The sequence below is a fragment of the Bos javanicus genome, chromosome 4, assembly GCF_032452875.1.
Source record: "Bos javanicus breed banteng chromosome 4, ARS-OSU_banteng_1.0, whole genome shotgun sequence".
Taxonomy (NCBI): domain Eukaryota; kingdom Metazoa; phylum Chordata; class Mammalia; order Artiodactyla; family Bovidae; genus Bos; species Bos javanicus.
The window spans coordinates 33259612-33286857 of NC_083871.1; the positions used below are offsets into that span (position 1 = coordinate 33259612).

At 38.4% G+C, this 27246-nt stretch overlaps 1 protein-coding gene across 4 annotated transcripts in view; it reads left to right on the forward strand.

Annotated features, from left to right (window-relative positions):
* Window positions 1–27246, forward strand: part of RUNDC3B (RUN domain containing 3B) — a 170688-nt gene that overhangs the window by 118691 nt on the left and 24751 nt on the right. For all 4 annotated transcript variants that reach the window (XM_061413723.1, XM_061413726.1, XM_061413724.1 and 1 more), the window contains one exon: window positions 6521–6678. In XM_061413723.1, the coding sequence (XP_061269707.1) occupies window positions 6521–6678 (158 nt within the window). The remainder of the gene's footprint in view (window positions 1–6520; window positions 6679–27246) is intronic.

The window sequence follows — 27246 nt, forward strand, 5'->3', positions numbered from 1 at the left end:
CTACGAACAAAGCTCGTGGAGGTGATGGAATTCCAGTTGAGCTGTTTCAAATCCTAAAAGATGATGCTGTTAAAGTGCTGCACTCAATATGCCAGCAAATGTGGAAACCTCAGCAGTGGCCACAGGACTGGAAAAGGTCAGTTTTCATTACAGTTCTGAAGAAAGGCAATGCCAAAGAATGCTCAAACTATAGCATAATTATACTCATTTCATACACTAGCAAAGTAATGCTCAAAATTATTCAAGCCAGGCTTCAACAGTATGTGAACCGTGAACTTGCAGATGTTCAAGCTGGATTTAGAAAAGGCAGAGGAACCAGAGATCAAATTGCCAACATTGGTTGGACCATCAAAAAAGCAAGAGAGTTCCAGAAAAGTATCTACTTCTGCTTTATTGACTATGCCAAAGCCTTTGACTATATGGATCACAACCAACTTTGGAAAATTCTGAAAGGGATGGGAATACCAGATCACCTGACCTGCCTCTTGAGAAATCTTTATGCAGGTCAAGAAGCAACAGTTAGAACTGGACATGGAACAACAGACTGGTTCCACACTGAAAAAGGAGTACATCAGGGCTGTATATTGTCACCCTCCTTATTTAACTTATATGCAGAGTACATCATGAGAAATGCTGGACTGGATGAAGCACAAGCTGGAATCAAGATTGCTGGGAAAAATATCAATAACCTCAGATATGCAGATGATACCACCCTTATGGCAGAAAGCGAAGAACTAAAGAACCTCTTGATGAAAGTACAAGAGGAGAGTGGAAAAGTTGGCTCAAAACTCAACATTCAGGAAACTAAGATCATGGCATCTGGTTCCATCACTTCATGGGAAATAGATGGGGAAACAATGCAGACAGTGGGGCATTATTTTTTTGGGGCTCCAGAATCACTGCAGATGGTGACTGTAGCCATGAAATTAAAAGACGCTTGCTCCTTGGAAGAAAAGCTAAGACCAACCTAGACAGAATATTAAAAAGCAGAGACATTAATTTGCCAACACAGATCTGTCTAGTCAAAGCTATGATTTTTTCAGTAGTCATGTATGAATGCGAGAGTTGGACTATAAAGAGAGCTGTGTGCCGAAGAATTAATGCTTTTGAACTGTGGTGTTGGAGAAGACTCTTGAGAGTCCCTTGGACAGCAAGGCGATCCAATCAGTGCATCCTAAAGGAAATTAATCCTGAATATTCACTGGAAGGACTGATGCTGAAGGTGAAGCTCCAATACTTTGGCCACCTGATGGGAAGAATTGACTCATTTGAAAAGACTCTGATACTGGGAAAGATTGAAGGCAGGAGGAGAAGGGGATGACAGAGGACAGGATGGTTGGATGGCATCACTGACTCAATGAACATGAGTTTGAATAAGCTCCAGCAGTTGATCCTGGACAGGGAAGCCTGGTGTGCTGCAGTCCATGGGGTCACAAAGACTCGGACACAACTGAGTGACTGAACTGAGCTGAAGGACTCTATAAACAAGGAAGGGCCTAAAAACAAGTGGGGCGAATTGAGTTAAAGGCATTGCGAACTCCTGGGGTGGTGGTGAGGGGCCATTCCCTTAACCTAGGTACCTGTGTTTTAATACCAACAGGACACAGCAAATCTAGGCCCACTATCATTCAAGTTGGAAACTGAACCTCGAAGACAGGAATGAGACTCACAGTGGCAGAGTAAGCACAGAAATTGGTAAACCTTGACTACATGAGATAGCAGCAGCAGTAGTAATGCCAGTATGGGGCAGCAGTGATGATCTGGAATATGCTTAAGAACTGGAGAAGTTCCCCTTCTTTGCAGGGGAAGTCGATGAGCTCTGATTTGCTTTCATTTGCCGATTTCTCTGGGATAAATACTCCCGTCATGGCCAACTTAAAACTACCTGTTTGATGTTACTGAATGCAAGATAAGGGGGAGATGTTTTTCTCCCAGAGAAATACAATGACTGTGACTTGAAGAGCACAGATAGCAATAATATACTGTTGTAAAATATTTGGGAAGTGATGGATTTTGAGTAGTTATTTTTACTCAACTACTACTATTTGAGTAGTAGTTATTTTAAGTAGTAGTTATTTTGAGTAGTTTTTAAATACAGTTTACTTAATCCTTGTTTTTCAATAGAATTTACTTAACTGAGTTTATATAATTTAATTGTTAATAATAGCAGTGTTTTAACGACTGAATTACAAAATATCGGAAGCTTAACATTTAGGTCTGGCTTCAGACCTCCCTGGGAATTAAAATGGAACTAAACACTATCTAATAGTATCAGAAAGGGTGAGAAAGGGTGATTGAAGTTAAAGCCTCTTAGGATCTATGTATTATAAGTAGTGTAGTGTAAAAGGAGTGTAGACACCCTTTTTAAGGTATATGCCTGTTTCCAAAATTACAGTTAAAGAAACAGAATATTTAGCTTTTAAACTGATAATAAGAAAGAGAAGAAATAAAGAAAATGTGATCATTACAATAGAAAAGAGCAAATGAGAAAAAAATGAAGATAGTATTTAAAAAAATAAACACAAAATAACAGAAATCTCAATACAGCCAAGAGTCAACATTGCCATAAAAGGGAAAGGTATAAGCTTGACAATTAAGACAAACTCTTGAGAATGCCTGGTGGTCCAGTGGTTAAGCCTGTGTGCTCTCACTGCCCAAGGCTCTGGTTCAACCACTGTTCAGGCAACTAAGATCCCACAAGCTAAAACGGAGAAGCCGAAAAAATAATAATCTTAAAAATTAATTAAAAAAAAAAAGACAAACTCTTAAATTTATTTTTTGTTTTTTTAAATTAAATTTATTTATTTTAATTGGAGGCTAATTACTTTACAATATTGTAATGGTTTTTGCCTTATATTTATTTTTTAAATCATAAGTTTTAGTGACATGCTGCCCATCTGTAAAAGGCATGCATAAAATAGTGACTCAAAAAACGTTGAAACTAGGAGGATAAAATAGAGTAGGCAAATATTAACCAAAATAATTCTATATCAGTATAATTCACACGACATCAAGGCAAAAAGTATTATTAAGACTAAAGAAAGATATTGCCTTTTTAAAAGAGAAGAATTTACCAGCAATCTGTAACAGTACTGAACTTACATGCATTTAAAAATTCAGCCATGAAAAATATGAAATAGAAATTAATAGAATATCTAGGAAAAATGAGTAAATCCATAATAATAGTAGAAAATTTTTACTTCCCAATAATTACAGATTAAACAGACAAAAACTTGGTAAGGATGTAATGACCTTGAGCAATGCAACTAGTAAGCTTGAAGTAAATTATGGTAGGGACTTCTCTGGTGGCTCAGTGGTAAAGAATCCACCTGCTGGTCAATGAATGCATTATTTACAATTTTTATTAGTGGACTGCCAGTGCATAAGATCTGGATTCGATCCCTGATCCAGGAATATCCCACATGCCTCAGAGCAACTGAGTCCATGTACCTCAGCTATTAAGTCTGTGCTCTAAAGCCTGGTGGGTAACCACTGAAACCCGCGTGCCCTAGAGCCCGGGCTGCACAACAAGAGGAGCAATTGCACCTTCTGGTGAGAAGCCCATGCACCACAGCTGGAGAGTACCCCGCACATTCTACGCCTGGAGGAGAGCCCACGCAGCAGTGAAGCCTCCGCCCAGCCAAAAATAAATAAATAAATTTTTTTTTAATATGGTAAATGCTAACAATTAGAATACACATTCTTTTAAAGCATACATGGGACAACTATTCCATTTTTTATGGGCTATACTAGGTCACAAAGCAAATACAAAAAATGATACAATAGTGACCACAATACATTAAAATTAGATTCAATAGAAAAAGGTTACCACCACCTAAAGTACACCAATGGAGATTAAAAAAAAATAAAGTCTTCTAAGTTATGGGTCAAAAAGAAATGAGACAATACTTAGAAATGAACAGGAATTAAAACAATGGACACCGATAGTACTAAGTTGCAACTTGCACAGTACTCGGAGAACTACTTATCCTAGAAAAGAATGAAAATTAAAGAGCGAAGCATCCAAGAGTAAGCAGAAACAACAAACCAGTTCAAAATAATAAAAATAAAAGCAGGTATTAATGAAATAAACAGAAGTACATAATCAGTTAAACCAAAAGCTGATTATCTGTACAAACCAATTAAATAGAATCAGCCATAATTAAATTTAAAAGAGTTGAGGCACAGATAGATGATTTTAAGAATTAAAAGAGAATAGACAGTATAACTATAAATGCCAGGGAGAGCCCTCCCATAATTATTAATAATTTTATCAATTTTATGTCAGTACCTTAGAAAATTTAGATGAGTTTTTATAAATACTACTTCTCAAAACTTACAGACCTATAATCATTGAAGAAATTAAACAACTAGCTTAAAATCTGTTCCCTCCTTCGCCTCAAATCACCAGACCTGTTTGGTTTCTGAGGTAGATGCTACCAAATGTTCAGGAGGCAGTAATTCCTGTTTTCTACTGGCTGTTTTTGAGAATAGGAAAAAGAAGGAATCGTTTCCAATTGATTTTATGAATTCAGTATAACTTAGATACTGAATATATCTGATATATTCAGTATATATTTGATACTGAATATAAAGTCACATGAATTCAAATGGGATATGGTTAGTGTTAAAACCTGTGGTATGAACAGTTCAGCATTATCTAATAAGTGCACAGATATCTAAGGCCTATGACCCAGCAACTCTACTCCTAGTCATGTGTCCCAGAAACTCTCAGATGTCTGTACCAGGTATCATATAACGGACTGTTCATGGTAATGTTGTTTATATTAAGAAATATGGAAAATAATCTAAATGGCCATTGATAGGAGAGTGAGTAAATAGGCCACATTATTCATACAACAGAATACTGTGCACTGTTGAGAGTAAAGGCAGCAACTGTAGTGAGACTCATCACTAGACGAAAAAGCAAGTTGCAAAAGAATATGGGTAAAACTCAGCCAAGCTAAACAGTATATTGTTTAAGAAGACACATTTGTGGTGATGCTGGAGGAAAAGCAAGGGGGTGATAAACACAAATCTCAGGATGTTGTCATCCCTCCAGAGAACAGGGGATGTGATCAGAAAGACATGGTGTGTCTCTGAAAGTACTGGCAGTGAATCCAGGTGCTGGGAATTTGTGTTGTTAATTACTGATGTTTAAAAATAATCATGCATAGCTTAAACTAAGCTGTGTACACATATAACAGTTTCATTTGTAAAAATTAAATTTATTTTTAATTTTTGAGATTTTATTATGGAGAAAACCAAATATTTGAAAATTGACAGGAAAAAAAATCTGAAAAAGAATAGTACTAGTTGCTATTAATATGTATTATGAATACGTATTAGGAATAGTACTAGTTGCTATTAATACGTATTATGAAGCCAGAATAGCTAAAGTAGTTTTCTAATGTTAAGCACGTAAAAAGGATAAGAAATGGAATAGAAGAACACTTTAAGAAAAAAAAAGTCTAATGAATATCCTAAGAAGAAAGCACATTGTATCTAAAAATTATAGAATGCCATGAGAAGGGAACAGCAGAAAACATGAAAAAAAGTTTGGAAATTAAAAATAAGATTTCTTGAGTTCAGAAATTTAGTATAAGGATTTGGAGAATAAATTAAATGAACACTCCTAGAAAGCAGGGCAAAAGGACAAAGAACCAATAAGTGAGTTAAAAGATAAGGGAGAATCTGTCTTTAAGTGTCTGCTAATAATTTTAGCCACGAATTATACATTGCATACAGGATACCAGGTATTAATAGTATTCTAAACACTTTACCTTTCATTTAATCTTCTCAGCTGGATACCCTTTTTGTTCCCACATTTTTAGATGATGAAACAAAGACCCAGAGAGATTAAATAATTTACCCAAGCACACTTAGTTTATAAGTAGTAGAACTGGAGTTTGACACGAGACAGTCCCTTACGCTGTAGGCCTAACCTAGACATTATGCTGCTTTCCTGTAATATGCTAATGCTAAAATGTTAATAACTGTTTTTGAAAAATAACCACTGAGAGGCAGATTTTTAATTAATAATTCTATAATTAAGTCTGTTTTGAAGCCTGAAGGCATTTAGAGTGTTTATCACTGTTGCAGAGCTTAGAAATTATAATATTTTAACTCAGGTTTATGTTAAATTATAAACATACTTCATTGAACTTTCAGTTCAGTTCAGTTGCTCAGTCGTGTCCGACTCTTTGCGACCCCGTGAATTGAAGCACGCCAGGCCTCCCTGTCCATCACCAACTCCCGGAGTTCCCTCAAACTCATGTCCATCGAGTTGGTGATGCCATCCAGCCATCTCATCTCATCCAGCCATCTCATTGAACTTTAGAGAACTTTAAATAATGGAGAACATATGTTAAATTTTTAATTCAGTTAAAACCGTTTTATTTACCATTTCTTCAGTGATACTTTGAAATAATTTCATTACAACATAGCTAAGAATAACATTTAATCTACTCAGCATTTATTTTCAAGATACATATTAGAATTTTGCACTTGTTATTTCCAGGGTTATCTTGAAGAACTCTTACAACTTCGAGAGAACCAGCTGTCTGAATCTGTCGCTCAGAATAAAATACTACTACAGAGGATTGAAGATTCTGACCTGGCTCATAAACTGGAGAAGGAACAATTAGAATATATAATTGTGGAGCTTCAAGATCAGCTGTAAGTGAGTCCTTTTGGAAAAGTTTGGGCAGTATGTAAAGTTAAGAAAAATGTCATGTTTGGTGTAGGATTCAATTTCCAAGAAATCTGATTGCCTGCTATTTAGGTCTTTTTCACTTAGTCTTTTTAAAAAAGTTTCCTTTTTTCTTGTAAAACTAATCCATGTTCCCTGTAGAAACATTCCAAAATATGGGAAGAAGATAAAAAGCACCTTCGGTTGTGTTACCCAGAGTTAACTGTGATAATATGGTGTGTGTTATTCCAAATGTATATGCATAATTTTCAGGTTTTAGTGATTGCAAAAAGATGGCATATAAGAGCATCCATTCAAAGTACACTGTACTACTGAACATACAGTGCCACTAGATAAACTTTTTGTTACCAGGATGTGCCAGAATGCACTGAGTGCAGTTTAGTAGAGCTGACATTTTTTTCATAGAAAGTTTTTTGTTGTTGAAAACTGTGTATTGATCTACAATCTGGCACAGCTCCTTAGAGTAGTGTTTAAAGTACTAGTTTAAAGCACTTTTACTAGCCATACCGTTTTGTCAAACAATTTTATCAATTAGTTGTTTATAGTGAAAACCTCCTCGTGTTAATATTTACTTAATGTTAAGGATGGGTTTAAATTTTTTTCTTTTTTAAAATTAATTTATTTTAATTGGAGACTAATTACTTTACAATATTGTGGTGTTTTTTGCTGTACATTGACATGAATCAGCCACGGGTGTACCTATGTCCTGAACCCTCCTCCCACCTCCCTCCCCATCCCATCCCTCCCCTCTGGGTTGTCCCAGTGCACCAGCTTTGAGGGCCCTGTTTCATGCATTGAACTTGGACTGGTCATCTATTTCACATATGGTAATATACATGTTTCAGTGCTATTCTCTCAAATCATCGCCCCCTCGCCCTCTCCCACAGAGTCCAAAAGTCTGTTCTTTATATCTGTCTCTTTTGCTGTCTCATATATAGGGTCGTCGTTATCATCTTTCTAAATTCCATATATATGCATTAGTATACTGTATTGGTGTTTTCTTTCTGACTTACTTCACTCTGTATAATAGGCTCCAGTTTCATCCACCTCATTAGTACTGATTCAAATGCATTCTTTTTAATAGCTGAGTAATACTCCATTGTGTATATGTACCACAGCTTTCTTATCCATTCCTCTACTGATGGACATCTAGGTTGCTTCCATGTCCTGGCTATTGTAAACAGTGCTGCGATGAACACTGGGGTACACGTGTCTCTTTCAGTTCTGGTTTCCTCAGTGTATATGCATAGCAGTGGAAATAATTTCAAACTTTCAGAAAGGTTGCAAAGATAGTACAAAATAATGTCTATATGCTGTTTCCTAGCTTCATCAATTTTCAGCATTTTCCACATGTCATGATTCTCTCCTCCTTGTATATGTGGACATGTTTTTTTGAACTACCCGAAAGGTTGCATACCTCAGAGCACTTCAGTGTGTTTTTCCAAGAACAATAACATTACCCTACACACTCACAGTTCCGCTCTCATTGTAAGAAATTTAAATCAGTAGAATACTTCCATTTTACCTATATCTCATATTTCACTTTCATCAGTTGTCCAAGTAATGTTTCATATTGCTTTTGTTTTTTTGGTACAGGATCTAATCCAGGATCACATTTTGCATTGACTCTCAGTATCTTCAGTTACTTTTAATGTTAGCATTTCAGTGGTTATCTCAATTGAGATTGGTATTTCTGAGAACACAAGCTAGAAATTTTATAGACTGTCCCTCAGTTTGAGTTTGTTTACTTTTTCTTGTAATTAGAATGAGCTTATCCATTTGGGGCTGGAATAGTAAGCAAGCAGTGTGTTCTCAGGGTGTCACATCCAGAGGTCCATGAAGTCTGTTGGCCTTTTATTAGTGATGTTAATTTTAATCATTTGGTTAAGATGTTTTTCTCTTCTGTATAGTTACTGCTGTTCCTTCTGTAATTAACACATAATTTGCATGGAGATAATTTGCAACCAAGAAAATTAAATGCTTTTTTTAAGTAAAAAAGTTTTATTAAGGAACATAAAAATTTAGTGTTTCTAGGAATTTGTGTCTTGATAAGAATTACGTTCACTTATTGTTTCTTAAGATTTTTAAAAAATATTTTAAAGAGAATGTGTCCTGTGGGGTCTCTCTCACTGAGGAGCACATTAATACTACTAATCCTATAGTGTCCCTCACTACTATAAGCAGGGAGAAAAATATCATGAAGCAAACAATAGAGATTTCTGGTTATTTCTTTACAATTAAAAGATTAAGAAAGTAATTTTTCTTTTGCAAGTAATACTGGTAGTTTTTCTAAATGCTTTTAATCTAAAAATAATTATGTAGTCGGTTTTTATTTCATCACAGAGCTATTTCCATTTGAAGAATTAAATTTGAATGCATCACATTTATTTTACTTCTGATAATTTAAAGGAAAGTCTCAAACTTTTTAGTTTAAAAAAGAATTTGTGAGTTAGGTTTTATCTTATTGCTATAATAGAAGTGTCCTTGATCTTTCTGGTTTTGCAAAGAAACCTTACAATTGTTTTTAATCTCTTTAAGTTACTAATCTCAATACTAATCAATTACTAATTGATTAGTTACTAATCAAATACTAATCAATTTAAGTTTTAATCTCTTTAAGTTACTAGATTAATCTAGTTAATCTCTTTAAGTTATTAGAGCAAAAAATAAAAAGTTAAAGTCACTGATGAGAATTAGGTTATTGAATTTAGAGATTAAAGATTTATTTTCACATAACATGGTTGCAGTCTCAGGATGGGTTGTAAATTGGTGCCTTACAAGATCCCTTTATACAGAAAGCATTACAGAACACTTAATAGAAGAGTAGGTGTTTTCTAGAATGTTTATGATTTGCTACGTTATCAGAATCACATTTAAGGTACAGATAATCTCTGGCATTTTTGAAACTGTAGGGAGAGAGTAGACATTTTTTCTTCCCTATGTCACTGAGATTTTTTTCCAACAGGAAGGTCTGCAGTCAAAGATATAACATATAAGGAAAAAGGTTAGAAGAGGAGCATTAAATGGAATATGAAGTATGAAATATTTGCTTCTACATTATGTTGATTATCTTTTCCTGGGTGATTAAGATAATTTGCCACTTAACTTTTTATATATTTCTCAAAGGTTAGATGTGTTTTTTAATTACCATTAAAATATGCTTTAATAATGTCTTTAAATACTCGTGAAATCTGAACATTGTGTAGTTTGGGCAGTAGATGATATCATAGAGGAGCATTCCACAGCTTCATCGCAGATCAGGACTGTGCTCAGATACTGGCTCTGTCCTTGCCTATTATGAGCTCAATCTCAGTTGAATTATTTTCTTGGAGCCTCTGTTGCCTTATTTGTAACATGGGGATAATATTTGTGTTGTGGGTTATTATAAGTATTAAGTCATATCATGTTTAATACTGTTAGGACAAAGAAGGTAATCAAGATTATTAGTCTGTTTTGGCTTGTAGAAACCGTAGATCTCCTTAATATAATCACTCAGATGAATATTGAGTTTAAAATGTTTTACCTTAACATGCCTAAATGGTACAGGTCAGACAGTGAGTTTGGACTTGATTGTATTATCCCTGAGTATCAAGGAATTCACTTTTGAGATTGAGTTTCTAAATGGTGTGCTATGCTATGCTAAGTCACTTTAGTCTTGTCTGACTCTTTGCGACCCTGTGGGCTGTAGCCTATTCGACTCCTCTGTCCAAGGGGATTCTGTAGGCAGAAATACTGGAGTGGGTTGCCATGCCCTCCTCCAGGGGATCTTCCCTACCCAGGGATTGAACCTGCGTCTCTAAAGTCTCCTGCGTTGGCAGCCAGGCTCAATGGTAGTTGGATGAATATTTATGATAATATTATAGATCTGTGATAGGCATTCAGAGAGATGTTCTGTCTGCTGTACAAGTGATTCTTAGTGAAACACTCATTGCAGACTTTGAGAACAGTCTCATAACAGGATACAAGAGCTAAACACCTTGTCATAATAATTATTGATAAAAGGTAAAATGATTTTTTTCTAGTTGATGAAATCTTTCTATTCGTGATTTGAAAAATAGGAGTAGTAAAATGTTTTAGAGGGCTCCCTAGAGAAGGGAGTGAAGAGTCTTGACTAGCAGAGTGAAGAATCATGCATTGCTAAAACTAGGCCACTGTTCTGGTTCAACACTGCTCCAGTTCAAGGCTGTATATTGCATAATGGTGTAGTTCACGGTGAGTAGTAATGGTGTGATCCGTTGGCCTGAAAACCAGAAGTCATTGATGTTTTGGCACCCTGGCTCACAACTTTTAGGATGACTGGTGTAGATTCTAACAGAGTGCAATGATGTCATCATAGCCGAGTTAAAAATGGGAAAATCATGGCAGTTCCTGGTTGTATATATTTTTGGCAGGTAACAGCTATTAAAATATCAAATTACAATTAGGCCGACATATATTACACATAGAAGAACTGTACAAAAAACATCTTCACGACCCAGATAATCACGATGGTGTGATCACTCACCTAGAGCCAGACATCCTGGAATGTGAAGTCAAATGGGCCTTAGGAAACATCACTACGAATGAAGCTAGTGGACGTGATGGAATTCCAGTTGAGCTATTTGAAATCCTGAAAGATGATGCCGTGAAAGTGCTGCACTCAATATGCCAGAAAATTTGGAAAACTCAGCAGTGGCCACAAAGCTGGAAAAGGTCAGTTTGCATTCCAGTCCTGAAGAAAGGCAATGCCAAAGAATGCTCAAACTACCGCACAATTGCACTCATCTCACACACTAGTAAGGTAATGCTCAAAATTCTCCAAGCTAGGCTTCAGCAATACGTGAACCGTGGACTTCCAGATGTTCAAGCTGGTTTTAGAAAAGGCAGAGGAACCAGAGATCAAATTGCCAACATCCACTGGATCATCGAAAAAGCAAAAGAGTGCTCCAGAAAAACATCTATTTCTGCTTTATTGACTATGCCAAAGCCTTTGACTATGTGGATCACAACAAACTGTGGAAACTTCTGAAAGAGATGGGACTACCAGACCACTTGACCCACCTCTTGAGAAACCTGTATGCAGGTCAGGAAGCAACAGTTAGAATTGAACATGGAACAACAGACTGGTTCCAAATAGGAAAAGGAGTATGTCAAGGCTGTATATTGTCACCCTGTTTATTTAACTTACATGAAGAGTACATCATGACAAATGCTGGGCTGGAGGAAGCACAAGCTGGAATCAAGATTGCCTGGAGAAATATCAATAACTTCAGATATGTAGATGTCACCACCCTTATGGCAGAAAGCGAAGAACTAAAGATCCTCTTGATGAAAGTCAAGGAGGAGAGTGAAAAAGTTGGCTTAAGGTCAACATTCAGAAAACTAAGATCATGGCATCTGGTCCCATCACTTCATGGCAAATAGATGGGGAAACAATGGAAAAAGTGACAGACTTTATTTTGGGCGGCTCTGAAATCACTGCAGATGGTGATTACAGCCATGAAATTAAAAGACGCTTTCTCCTTGGAAGAAAAGTTATGACCAACCTAGATAGCATATTAAAAAGCAGAGACATTACTTTGCCAACAAAGGTCCATCTAGTCAAAGCTATTGTTTTTCCATTGGTCATTTATGGATGTGAGAGTTGGACTATAAAGAAAGCTGAGTGCCATAGAATTGATGATTTTGAACTGTAGTGTTGGAGAAGACTCTTGAGAGTCCCTTGGACTGCAAGGAGATCCAACCAGTCCGTCCTAAAGGAGATCAGTCCTGAATATTCATTGAAAGGACTGATTCTGAAGCTGAAATTCCAATGCCTTGGCCACCTGATGGGAAGAACTGACTCATTGGAAAAGACCCAGTTGCTGGCAAAGACTGAAGGCGGGAGGAGAAGGGGATGACAGAGGGTGAGATGGATGGATGGTGTCACCAACTCAATGGACATGAGTTTAAGTAAACTCTGGGAGTTGATGATGGACAGGGAAGCCTGTGGTGCTGTAGTCCATGGGTCCCAAAGAGACAGACATGACTGAGTGACTGAACTGAACTGAATACAGGCAAATACTTCAGGCCACCAATAGATGGCGCTCTCTCACTGTACATAATACATTCTTACCCTCCTCTCTAGCTCAATTGAGCTAGGACTTGGAGATGATTGACCTGTAGTAATGCAGCAATGGCACCCCACTCCAGTACTCTTGCTTGGAAAATCCCATGGACAGAGGAGCCTGGTAGGCTGCAGTCCATGGGGTCACGAAGAGTCGTACTCGACTGTGCGACTTCACTTCCACTTTTCACTTTCATGCATTGGAGAAGGAAATGGCAACCCACTCCAGTGTTCTTGCCTGGAGAATCCCAGGGACGGGGAGCCTGGTGGGCTGCTGTCTATGGGGTCGCACAGAATCGGGCACGACTGAAACGACTTAGCAGCAGCAGCAATGCAGCTTTGTGCGGTTTTTCCTTGCCTTCATGGCAAACCTCAACCTCAGGAGCCTCGACCATCTTCCATCAAGTAGCTCTTACTTGTTTGTCGTTGTTAAAGCTGTTGTCGTAAAGTTATTGTAATATTTCTTTAATTAATAGGAATTTAACAAATATTTTACACTAGGTTTGAAGTTTAGTTAGGATTGTCACAGTCTTTCTTAGTGGTTTAGTTAGCAGGTTGAATAGGCTTTGAGTTGTCATCCCATAGCCCTGTTCTCCCCATAAGTGAGTGAAAGTTGCTCAGTCATACCCAACTCTTTGTGACCCCTTGGACTGTAGACTCTGTCCATGGGGATTCTCCAGGCAAGAATACTGGAGTGGGTAGCCATTCCCTTCTCCAGGGGATCTTCCCGACCCAGGGGTTGAACACAAATCTCCTGCATTGCAGGCAGATTCTTTACCATTTGAGCCACCAGTGAAGCCCTTTCCCCATCAGGCTAATTATTTTCATCGTGTGATTGAAAAACACAGTTTTGTTTTGTTTCTGGATTACAGCAGAAATGCATATATTCAGTGTCCTTCTATCACTTAAATTTATTTTTCTTTTTGAAGCTCAGATTGTCCAGTCTTTACTAATGGAAATGCCTTTATGTTATTTCCTGTTTACTTCTGACAAGATACATTTGTCATTGCTAACTTTCTTGCTTTCTGGTACAAGATACCACAGGCTGATCTTGGATAATTCTGGTCCTGGAATCAGTCATTCCTCTAAGGATCCAGAGTTTATCTTATATTTTACAATGAAAGGGAAAAGGAGGCATTTGAGGGAATTCCCTGGTGGTTCCGGTAGTTAAGATGGCAAAGAACAACAAGGAAATAATTACTATAAAAAAGGAGGTTAGGAACTTTGCTGGTGGTCCAGTGGTTAAGACGCCATGTTTCCACTCCAGGGGGCCTGGTTTTGAACCTAACACAACCAGAAAAATAAGGAGGCATTTGAGGGTTTTTTGAGGTTCTAAATTACTCATTAATGTTTCTTTTCAAAGGATACTCTCAAGTAAACGTCTAAAGTCCAACTAGGATAAATAAGATACAAGGATGTAATGTATAGCACAGGGAATATAGCCAATACTTTAAATAATTATAGATGGAGTATAATTCAAAAAATAGTGAATAGTTATTCACTATGCTGTATAACTGAAGCTAATAGAGTATTGGAAATCAGTTGTATTTCAGTTTCTTTTAAAAATGTAAACATTGAAACGCATTTAGGAGACCCTTTTTAGATTTGGGATTAACTTTTTGGGCAAGAATACTTCATAGATAGATAATAATTTTTGAATACCTGGCTCCTTACTAGGCTTTTTCTTTCATTGTTTTATTCAAGGGGAAATAACTGTAAAGTGATGCAAAGAATCACTTTACAAAAAATTTACAAAAATAGATAATTTATAATTTTTGAATAACTGTAAAGTGATCTTTATCCTATGTCTGCGTCTAAATTTAACAAAAAGCAAAACACATGACTAAAGAAAATTTTATATTGAAATTATGAAGAAGTTAGGATTTTCAAAATGCTATGTAAATTTTCCAATTCTGGTAAACTTTAATGAATAAAGAGTAAATTCTTTTTACTTCTTTTGGTACAAAACTGCTTTTGTAACTTCTCTGGCATTTATATTCATTCATTTGACAAATGCTGAGAATGCCATGAAGATCCAGGCTCTGTTCTGGGTGCTAGTGATTCTGGAGTGAATAAAACAGGGTCCCTGCCCTCATAGAGTGTACCTTAGGCGGTCGGCAGTCACCGACACCAGCAGTAACAAACAGCGCCTGAGTGATGGTCCTGTTCCTCTTCCAAAGGAGCTGAGAGAGGCTGTGAAACTGTTCAGTTTGGGACTGTAACCCACGTGGCCAGGACTGAAACCTGGCCAAAACCCACTCTCTTCCAACTGAGATCAGACACCTGGTTTCAGGACCTAATGAAGCTCTGGTTCTTGATGTTTTGTTGCAGAAGGAATTCAGTGAAAGACAGAGGGATAGGTAAAAAGTGGATTTATTTAGAGACAAACACAATCCACAGAGTGTGGGCCATCTCAGAAGGTAAGAGCAGCCTCATAATACTGCTATGGTTAGATTTTATGGGCTGGGTAGTTTCATAGGCTAAATGGGAGGATTATTCCAACTATTTGGGGCAAGGGCAGAGATTTCCAGGAACTGGGCCATCACTCACTTTTTGGTCTTTGATGATCGGCCTTAGAACTGTCATGGTGCCTGAAGGTGAGTCATTTAGCTTGATGATGTGTTACAATGAACGTATATTGAGGCTTAAGGTCTAGTAGAAGTTGAACCATCTGCCATCTTGGACCTGTTTGGTTCTGATCGGTTTATGTCATGTCCTCAGGCTGTGTCATTATTTTAAAGGTGCCTTCCTGTTTTATCCGTAAGGAGGTAGCTCTTATCCTGTGTTCCTAGGAGAGGAAAAGAGAAGTGTATCCACACCTCATGTTTGGTGGCTTTCCCTGTCTGGAACGTCAGTCTCTCTACCCTAGTCATTCCGCTCATTTGAGTAAAATTCTGAATTACTGTACTTGTGCTGCGCATGTGTGTGTGCTCAGTCGCTTCAGTCAGTCCAGTACTGGAGTGGATTGCCATGTTCCCCTCCAGGGGATCTTCCTGACCCAGGGAGTGAACCTGCATCTCTGGCATTGCAGGCGAGTTCTTTACCACTGAGCCACCAGGGAAGCCCCTTACTCATGCTAGATTAGATCCTTTATCTTCATGAAGATTATAGCCTAAGATTTTCTCAGTGTGCCCTGTCACAAATAGCACTGGACTATATGCTGAGAATTATAGTACATCAGGAAATAAATAATACACAGAAAAGAGCAAAGGTGTGCAGCAGGGGTTTTGGGCATTTGGTGGACTTGCCATCAGAACTTGCCTTTTGGACATTGGCTTCAAATGTGTTAGCTTATCAACATTAAAAATTGCCTCATATCATGGACCTTTGGATTTACTTAGGAATACTTGGAGTCACAGATATTAAATGGTAAGTTCCAAGTGTTATATGCCTTATGTATAACTAGAGGCTGAAAGTAAAACTTCATCATCAACATCAGCACAGCATCTGAGGTGAGTGGGGAAAGGAGCAAAATGAGGGTGTAAGGATAACCCTGAAGTATGGAGACACAGAATAAGGAATCAAATAAATGAACAGAATAATAGCTTTGAATTGACTGAGCACTGCTATCAAAATATAGAGTATGGGATTCTACATCTTTTAAAAGAGGTTGTAAGTAACAGTAGACTTGAGCCTAATCTCGGAAAGGAAGGAAAGAGACCAAACTGGAAATTTTCTTTTTGTCTTTCATTTAGAATAATGAGTGTAATATTGAGGGTGCAAAAAAAAATGTGCAATTTCATTTTTGACAACCTGGGTACTCTGGCTGAAACCCTTGCTTTAAATGCCATTTGCAGCTAAAGACAAAAGAAGGTGATTTGTTGGGAGTAGTGGTTTGGAAATGCTAAGAGGAGGGATGAAATTTACATTCAGATAAGAAGGAAAATGGCAACCCACTCCAGTGTTCTTGCCTGGAAAATCCCATGGACGGAGAAGCCTGGTAGGCTGTAGTCCATGGGGTCGCACAGAGTCAGACACGACTGAAGCGACTTAGCAGCAGCAGCAGCAGCAAGAAGGAAAACATTGGTAAATGATGTTTGCTTGACCGTGCAGAAGTAGTGGGACATGGTCAACCCTGATCTCCCCCTCACACACCTGGCCCGTGTTCTTTTTAGGTGTCTTCAGTGATAGCTCTATTCCTGGTTGTTGTTGTTCAGTCGCTAAGTTGTGTCCAACTCTTTGCAGCCCCCTGAAGTATATATAGCACACCAGTCTCCATCATCCTCAAATATCTCCCAGAGTTTGCTCAAACTCATGTCCTTTGAGTCAGTGACGACATCCAACCATCTCATCCTCTGTTGCCCCTTTCTCCTCCTGCCCTCAGTCTTTTCCAGCATCAGGGGCTTTTCCAAGGAGTTGTCTCTTCGCATCAGGTGGTCAAAGTATTGGAGCTTCAGCTTCAGCATTAGTCCTTCCATTGAATAGTTAGGGTTGATTTCCTTTAGGATTGACCGATCTTCTTATTGTCCAAGGGACTCTCGAACAGTCTTCTCCAACACCACAATTCGTGAGCATCAGTGCTTTGGCTCTCAGTCTTCTTTATGGTCCAAATCTCACATGACTACTGGAAAAACCATACCTTTGACTATACAGACTTTGTCAGCAAAGTGCAAAGTGGTGTCTTTGCCTAGCTTTCCTTCCAAGGAGGAAGTGTCTTAATTTCATGGCTGTAGTCACCATCTGCAGTGATTTTGGAGTCCAAGAAAATAAAACCCACCACTGTTTCCATTTTTTGCCCTCCTGTTTGCCATGAAGTGATGGGATTGGATGCCATGATCTTAGTTTTTTTAATGTTGAGTTTCAAGCCAGTTTTTTAATTATTCTCTTTCACCTTCATAAAGAGGCTCTTAAGTTTCTCTTCTCTTCATGCCATTAGAGTGGTGATCTGCATATCTGAGGTTGTGAAAATTTTCTTCTGGCAATCTTTTTTTTTTTAATTGTTGAGATGTATTTTAAAATCCTTTTATTTATAATTGAAGGGTAATTGCTCTACAATATTGTGTTGGCTTCTCCCAAATATCAACATGAATCAACCATAGGTATACATATGTCCCCTCTGTCTTGAACCTCCCTCCCACTTCCAATCCCATCCCGCTGCCAGCAGTCTTGATTCCAGTGTGTGATTCATCCAGCCCAGCATTTTTCATGATATACTCTGCATAGAAGTTAAATAAACAGGGTGACAATATACAGACTTGTCTTACTGCTTTCTCAATTTTGAACCAGTCCATTGTTTCATGTCTGTTTCTAACTGTTGCTTCTTGACCCTCATACAGGTTTCTTGAGAGGCAGGTAAGGTGGTCTGGTGCTCCCATCTCTTTCAGAATTTTCCACAGTTTGTTGTGATCCACATAGTCAAAGGCTTTTGTGTAGTCAATGAAGCAGAAGTAGATGTTTTTCTGGAATTCCCTTGATTTCTCTATGATCCAGTGAATGCTGGCAATTTGATCTCTGGTTCCTCTACCTTTTCTAAACCCAGCTTGTACATCTGGAAGTTCTTGGTTCACGTGCTGCTAAAGCCTAGCTTGAAGGATTTTGAGTATAACCTGAATATCACGTGAAATGAGTGTAGTTATATGGTAGTTTGAACAATCTTTGACATTGCCCTTCTTTGGGATTGGAATGACAAATGAAATTTTCAAGTCCTGTGACTACTGAGTTTTCCAAATTTGATGCCATACTGCATGCAGCACTTTAACACTTAATCTCTTCTGCTTCTATTAGGTCCTTACAATTTCTGTCATTTAACAAGCCCATCCATGCATGAACTGTTCCCTTGGTATCTCTAATTTCCTTGAAGAGATCTCTAGTCTTTCCCATTCTATCTATTTCTTTGCATTGTTCATTTAAGAAGGCCTTCTTATCTCTCCTTGCTATTCTCTGGAACTCTGCATCTTTCCCTTTCTCCTTTGCCTTTTGCTTCTCTTCTTTCTTCAGCTATTTGTAAAGCCTCCTCAGAGAACCACTTTTCCTTCTAGCATTTCTTTTTCTTTTGGATGGTTTTAGTCACTGCCTCCTGTACAGTGTTATGAACCTCTGTCCATAATTTGTCTGGCACTCTGTCTACCAGATCTCATCCCTTGAATCTATTAATTACCTCCACTGTATAATCATAAAGAATTTGATTTAGGTCATACCTGAATGGCCAAGTGGTTTTTCCCTACTTTCTTCGATTTAAGCCTGAATTTTACTATAAGGAGCTGATGATCTGAGCCACATTCAGCTCCAGGTCTTGTTTTTTGCTGACTGAATAGAGCTTCTCCATCTTTGGCTGCAAAGAACATAATTAATCTGATTTCTGTATTAACCACTTGGTGATGTCCATGTGATGGTAATGGTCATAGTGGAGAGTTCTGACAAAACATGGTCCACCAGAGGAGGGAATGGCAAACCACTCCAGTATTCTTGCCGATAGAACCCCATGAACTATATAAAGAGGCAAAAAAATATGACACAGAAAGAAGAGACTTCCCCAAGTTGAAAGGTGTCCAGTATACTACTGAGGAAGAAAGGAGGAATAGCCCCAAAAAGAATGAAGAGGCTGAGCCAAAGCAGAAACAATGACCTGTTCTAGATGTGTCTGGTGGTGAGAGTAAAATCCAGTGCTGTAAAGAACAATATGGCATAGGAACCTGGAATGTTAGGTCCATGAATCAAGGTAAATTGGATGTGGTCAAGCAGGAGATGGCAAGAGTGAACGTCAACTTCTTAGGAATCAGTGAACCAAAATGGATGGGAATGGGCAAATTTAATTCAGATGACCATTATATCTACCATAACCTTCAGTGGTAAAGAATCTGCCTGCAATGCAGGAGACACAGGTTTGACCCCTGGGTCAGGGAGATCCCCTGCAGAAGAAAATGGCAACCCACTCCAGTATTCTTGCCTGAAAAATCCCATAGACTGAGGAACCTGGTGGGCTATAATCCATGGGGTCACAAAGAGTCAGACACAACCGAAGGAATTAAGCATTCATGCATTATGTCTACTACTGTGGACAGGAGTCCCTTAGAAGAAATGGAGTAGCCCTCATCGTCAACAAAAGAGTTTGAAATGCAGTACTTGGGTGCAGTCTCAAAAATGACAGGATGATCTCAGTTGGTTTCCAAGGCAAACCATTCAACATCACAGTAATCCAAGTCTGTGCCCCAACCACTAATGCCAAGGAATCTGAAGTTGACCAATTTTATGAAGACCTACAACACCTTCTAGAACTAACACACAAAAAAATAGATGTCCTTTTCATCATAGGAATCGGAACGTTAAAGTAGGAAGTCAGAAGATACCTGGAGTAATAAGCAAGTTTGGCCTTGGAGTACAAAATGAAGCAGGGCAAAGGCTAACAAAGTTTTGCCAAGAGAACACACTGGTCATAGCAAACACCCTCTTCCAGTAACACTAGGGATGACTTTACAAATTGACATTACCAGATGGTCAATACCAAAACCAGAGTGATGATTACATTCTTTGCAGCCGAAAATGGAGAAGCTCTATACAGTCAGCAAAAACAAGGCCTGGAGCTGACTGTGGCTCAGATCATCAGCTCCTTATAGCAAAATTCAGGCTTAAAATAAAAAAAAATCGAGAAAACCACTAGTCCATTCAGATATAACCTAAATCAAATCCCTTATGATTATACAGTAGAGGTGATGAATAGGTTCAAGAGATTAGATCCGGTAGACAGTACCTGGACAGTACTATGGACAGAGGTTCATGACATGGTACAGTAGCAGTGACTAAAACCATCCCAAAGAAAAAGAAATACAAGAAGGAAAAGTGGTTGTCTGAGGAGGCTTTCCAAATAGTCGAGGAAAGAAAAGAAGTGAAAAGCAAGGGAGAAAGAGAAAAATAGACCCAGCTGAATGCAGAGTTCCAGAGAATAGCAAGGAGAGATAAGAAGGGTTTCTTTAATGAACAATGCAAAGAAATAGAAGAAAACAATAGAATGGGAAAGACTAGAGATCTCTTCAAGAAAGTTGGAGATACCAAAGAAACATTTCATGCAAGGATGGGGCATGATAAAGGACAAAAACAGTAAAGACTTAACAGAGGCAGAAGAGATTAAGAAGAGGTGGCAAGAATACACAGAAGAACTATACAGAAAAGGTCTTGAGGACCTGGATAACCATGATGGTGTGATGACTCACCTAAAACCACACATCCTGGAATGTGAAGTCAAGTGGAACTTAGGCTCTGCAAAAGCCTCTGACTGTGTGGATTGCAACAAACTGTGGAAAATTTTTAAAGAAACGGGAACACCAGACCGCCTAACCTGCATCCTGAGAAACCTGTATGCAGGTCAAGAAGCAACCATTAGAACCTTATATGGAACAACTGACTGGTTCAAAATTGGGAAAGAAGTACGGCAAGGCTGTATATTGTCACCCTGTTTATTTAACTTCTATGCAGAGTACATCATGTGAAATGCTGGGCTGGATGAGGTATAAGCTGGAATCAAGATTGCTGGGAGGAATATTAACAACTTCAGATATGCAGATGATGCCACTCTAATGGCCAGAAGAAAAGAGGAACTAAAGAGCCTCTTGATGAAGGTAAAAGAGGGTGCAAAAGCTGGCTTAAAACTCAGCACTAAAAAACCCAGATCATGGCATCTGGTTCCATCACTTCAAGGCAAATAGAAGTCGAAAACATGGAAGCAGTGACAAGTTTTCTCTTGGACTCCCAAATCACTTGGGATGGTGACTGCAGCCATGAAATAGAAGACACTTGCTTCTTGGAAAGAAGGCTTTGACAAACCTGAATAGCTTATTAAAAAGCAAAGACATAACTTTGCTGACATAGGTCTGTATAGTCAAAGTTCTGGTTTTCTAGTAGTCATGTGCAGATGTTTGAGTGGACCATAAAGAAGGCTGAGTGCTGAAGAATTGATGCTTTCAAACTGTGGTGTTGGAGAAGACTCTTAAGAGCCCTTTGCACAGCAAGGAGATCAAACTGGTCAATCCTAAGGGAAATCAACCCTGAATATTCATTGAAAGGACTGATGCTGAAGCTCCAATACTTTGGCCACATAATGGGAAGAGCCGACTTACTGGAAAAGACTCTGATGCTGGGAAAGATTGAAGGCAAAGGAGAAGAGACAGCAGAGGATGAGATCATTGGATAACACCACCAATTCAATGGACATGAACTTGGGAGAGCTCCAGAAGATGGTGAGGGACAGGGAAGCCTTGGCAGTGCTGTAGTCCACAGGGTCACAAAGAGTCGGACGTGAATTAACGACTGAACGACAACAAGAATGTCCATGTGCAGTGTCATCTCTTGTGTTGTTGGAAGAGGTTGTTTACTATGACCAGTGTGTTCTCGGAAAAACTCCGTCAGCCTTCGCCTTACTTCATTTTGTACTCTGACAGCAAACTTACCTGTTATTCCAGCTATCTCTTGACTTCCTACATTGGCATTCCAATCCCTGTGATGAAAAGGATGTCTTTTTTTGGGTATTAGTTCTAGAAGATGTTGTAGGTCTTCATAGAACTGTTCAATTTCAGATTCTTTGGCATCAGTGGTTGGAACATGGACTTGGAGTACATATTCTTTGTATGTATTTTCAGTAATAGCTCTATTCCTGCAACAGAATCTAAATTCTTTAGGTAGCTAAGAGGAATGTAAAAAGAAAGACTTTTGAGCCATCTTTTCCTCCTTGAAAACAATCAGCCTAAATTAATTCTCATGCCAAAGAGGCACATTTTTAGGGTGGCAGATATTGCTGCCTTACAGAATTAATATCCAGAATATTTAAGGAACTTATACAACTCAGTAGCAAAAATAACTTTTTTTTAAATAGGTGAAGGACTTGAATAGACATTTCTCCAAAGAAGGCATAGGAATGACCCAGCAGGTATGTGTGGAAAGGTGTTCAACTTCACTAATCATCCGGGAAAAAATTAAAAGTAGAACTACTGTATGGTCCATCAGCCCCACTTCTGAGTATTTACCCAAAGGGAGGGAAATTAGGATTGTTATCAAACCCAAGTTCATGTGCCCCACGCACAGTGAGCCCAAACAAACGGAACAGTCAGACTTGGGAGCAAAGAAAGGTTTGTTGATCAAAAGGGTGCTGACCAAGAAGATGGAAGACAAAGGTTTGTCTCAGATCCATCTTACTGGCTGGCCAGGGCACAGTGTTCTTAAAAGCAACAGTTGGGATGAGGGTTGCAGGGGCCATGCCCTTCTTCTCATTGGTTAGTGGTAATGTAACAGGGTGGTATTTCAGGAATCTTAATCATCAACCATTCAGCCAGTCTGAGGTCCAGTGCTTGTGCCTAGCATGTTATCCCCATCCCCCACCTGGGTGGGGGTCTTACAGAACAACTCAAAAATATGTGGCAGGTTGTTAGGTATATCCCTTGAGGAGGAATTAAGATTCTTTTATCACTGAGCTATTTTTTTTAGTGTTGTATTTTTAATTGGAAGATAATTACTTTATAATATTGCGTTGGTTTCTGCCATACATCAACATTCTTGAACCTCCCTCTCACCTCCCACCCCATCTCATCCCTCTACGTTGTCAAGGAGCGCCAGATTTGGGCTCCCTGCATCATACAGCATATTCCCACTGACTGTCTATTTTACATATGGTAACATACATGTTTCCATGTTACTCTCAATTGGTCCACCGTCTCCTTCCCCCACTGTGTCCACAAGTCTTTTCTCTGTGGCTGTGTCTCCACTTGCTCCCTGAAAGTAGGCTTATCAGTACCACCCTTCTATATTCCCTAATATATGAATATAAGATGTTTGTTTTTTTCTTTCTGACTTCTCTGTTTGATAGGCTCTCAGTTCATCCACCTCATTAGAACTGACTCAAATGCATTTGTTTTTATGGCTTAGTATTCCATTTTGTATATGTACCACAGCTTCTTTATCCGTTCATCTGTTGATGGGTATCTAGGTTTCTTCCATGTCCTAGCTATTGTAAATAGTACTGCAGTGAACACTGGGGTATGTGTTTTTTTCAGTTACTGTTTTTTTGGAATATATGCCCAATAGTAGGATTGTTGGGTCATATGGTAGTTTTATTCCTAGTTTTTTAAGGAATCTCCATACTGTTATACTGGAGAAGGAAATGGCAACCGACTCCAGTATTCTTGCCTGGAGAATCCCATGGACAGAGGAACCCAGCAGGCTACAGTCCAGAGGGGTTACAGAGGGTCGGACACAACCGAGTGACTGAAGAACAACAACAATAATACTGTTACACATAGTGGCTGTATGAATTTACATTCCCACCAACAGTTCAAGGGTGTTTCCTTTTCTCCACACCCTCTCCAGCATTTATTATTTGTAGATTTTTTGATGATGGCCATTCTGACTAGTATGATGTAATACCTCATTGTAGTTTTGATTTTCATTTCTCTAATAATGAGCAATGTTGAGCATTTTTCTATGTGACTATTGGCCATCTGTATGTCCTCTTTGGAGAAATGTCTGTTTAGGTCCTCTGCCCACTTTTTGATTGGGTTGTTTGTTTTTCTGGTATTGAGCTGCATGAGCTACTTGTATATTTTGGAGATTAATCTTTTGTCAGCTGTTTTATTTGATGTTATTTTCTCCCATTCTGAGGGTAGTTTCACCTTGTTTATAGTTTCCTTTGCTGTCCAAAAACTTTTTAATTAGGTCCCATTTGTTTATTTTTATTTCCATTACTCTAGAAGGTGGCTCATAGAGGATCTTGGTGTGATTTTTGTCAAAAAGAGTTCTGCCTATGTTTTCCTCTAAGAATTTTATAGTTTCTGGTCTTCACATTTGGTCTTTAATCCATTTTGAGTTTATATTTGTGTGTGGTATTAGGAAGCGTTCTAATTTCATTCTTTTACACGTAGCTGTCAGTTTTCGCAGCGCCACTTATTGAAGAGACTGTCTTTTCTCCATTGTATGTTCTTGCCCCCTTTGTCAAGGACAAGGTGCCCATGGGTGTGTGATTTATCTCTGGGTGTTCTGTCTTGTTCTGTCTTGGTCTCTATTTCTGCTTTTGTGCCAGTACTATATTGTCTTGGTGATTGTAGCTTTGTAGTATAGTCTGAAGTTAGGAGGTTGATTCCTCCAGCTCCATTCTTTTTCCTCAAAATTGCTTTGCCTTTTTGGGGTCTTTTGTGTTTCCATACAAATGGTGAAATTTTTTTGTTTTAGTTTTGTGAAAAATGCCGTTGGTAATTTGATAGAGATTGCATTGAATCTGTAGATTGCTTCTGGTAGGATTGTCATTTTCACAGTGTCCATTTCTCCCAATCTAGGAACATGATATATCTCCCCAATTGTTTACATCATCTTTGATTTCTTTTGTCATTCTGCTATGATTTTCTGTTTACGTGAGCTATTGTTTCTTGACTGCTTTTCCTTTGTGTCTGCATTCCCTCATTTCCCTAAATTCAAAACTGCTTGAGTCTCTTCTTTGAAACTCAGGGAAGGCCTAGGAGATTAAAGCCTTTCTCTTGAAGCGATAGCACACTGTCATGTTGATTTCAGCGTTAGTAACCAAGAAGTAGAGGTAATTTCAGTGTCCATGTGTCCATGGATGAATGGATAAAGAATATGTGATATATAAAGACTCTGCGTCTATATACAAACATATACAATGGATGATAATGCAGCCTTAAAAATGAAGGAAATCCTACCATTCATGACAACATGGATGACATTATGCTAAGTGAAATAAACTAGATGCAGAAAGACAAAAACTGTATGATCCCACTTATATGTGGACTCTAAAGAAGTCAATTCACAGAAATGGAATAAAATGATTGTTATCAGAGCCTGGAGAGGCAGGGATTTAGGGAGATAAAGTTCAGGAGTACAAAGTTTCTATTATGCAAGATGAATAAATTCTGGAGATCTAATGCATGACAAAGTGACTGCAGTTAACATTATTGTATACTTGAAATTTTCTAAGAGGGTAGATCTTAAGTGTTCTCATCACAAAAAAAAGAAGTTAACCATGTTAGGCGTTGGATGTGCTAATTAGCATGAGTGTGATTATTATTTCACATTGTATATCAAATCATCAAGTTGTTTACTTTAAATGTATACAATTTTAAATTATCAATTATACTTCAGTAAAGCTGAGGAGGATAAGACTGAATTGTGTGGGTGTGGCCAAATTCCTAAATAATTCCTACTGAGAATCTAAAGAGAAATTAGTTATCTGCCAATTCAGAGGTAGATACTACAGGAAAGCTGTTAAAAATTAGCTGGAATACATATATTATTTCTACTTTCTTAGTAAATTAAACAATTTTCTCTTAGTGCATCTTTCTGTAGAATTATTAACCTTAAATGTTAGCAGCAGGCCGAGCTCCTTCAGACGGTTGGGAAATAGGAATGTCTCTTTATTGGCACATTTTGGTCAGGCTCTCACTGCTAGAACAAATAAACTGCTTGTCATTTATCACCCTAAGAGAACTCTGGTCAAGATTCAGAATTCAGGGGTGGGGTTCTCAACCTAACCAGTCCACTTGCCTGCCCCCTAGTGTATGGGGGTGGTAAGAGCAAGGGCCCCCTTACCAGGATCCTCCAGAAGCTTTCCTTTCCACAGCCACAGGGCAAGCGCTAGGATTTCCTCTGTCCACATTCCTCACAGATGGTGGGAACCAGGTGTGGCGTGGATGAAAAACTAGGCCTAGTCAATACACTGAAATCTCTTATATCCTGTTCCAGAGGACCAGGCAGGCTCCCACAGAAAAAGACAATACCTAGTTCATCAATGGGCAAAAATTATCCACGGGCGAATAGTGTGTAAAAAGTTCTGTGAAAATTCAGTCCCTTTTTCCATCCTACGTGGTGTAAAAGTTTTCACTTTCCACAACATGTTCTGAAGTGGAGGTGGTGCACCAACTTTTCGTTAACTGAGTTTAACCAGTGTCCTTTCCTCAGATGCCTGTGTGCCTTTCTTGCATTCTGCTGTGAATATTTCCTGTGGGCCAGTTACGACTTCGAGATTCTGTTCTCCAGTGACATCCACTGGAAACCCTAAAGAGGAGTATGTGAAAGAGAAAAATGTAGTAATAGAGCCCAAAATAAAGATAGTTTATTTTAACAGATTCTCTGGCCAGTAACCACCATTTCAGCTTTACACAATTTTTCTGTCAATCTTAGAAGTTTTCTAATCCCTCTTTACTGTTTTTGTAAAAACTAATGTTAAAGTACCCTAGAAGTCTTTTTAAAATGTTTCATTCCTTCTCTAGGGAAATGAAATAGTTGAACCTTGCCTAAGGTAGTATCTTAATGGGAGACATTCTCACTCAACTCTGCCTATTTCATTTCTAGTATTCCAATTTTAGCAGAAAGTCTGTTGTTTACATCAGGTAATGTTTCTTTATGGGCATAGTGGAACAAATATTTTAAATGCACACAGATAAAATAAGATCTCTATAAAATCAGAATATTTGTTTGTAGCTTGTAGAGACATTTAAAAGTGGGATTACTCCATTAGAAT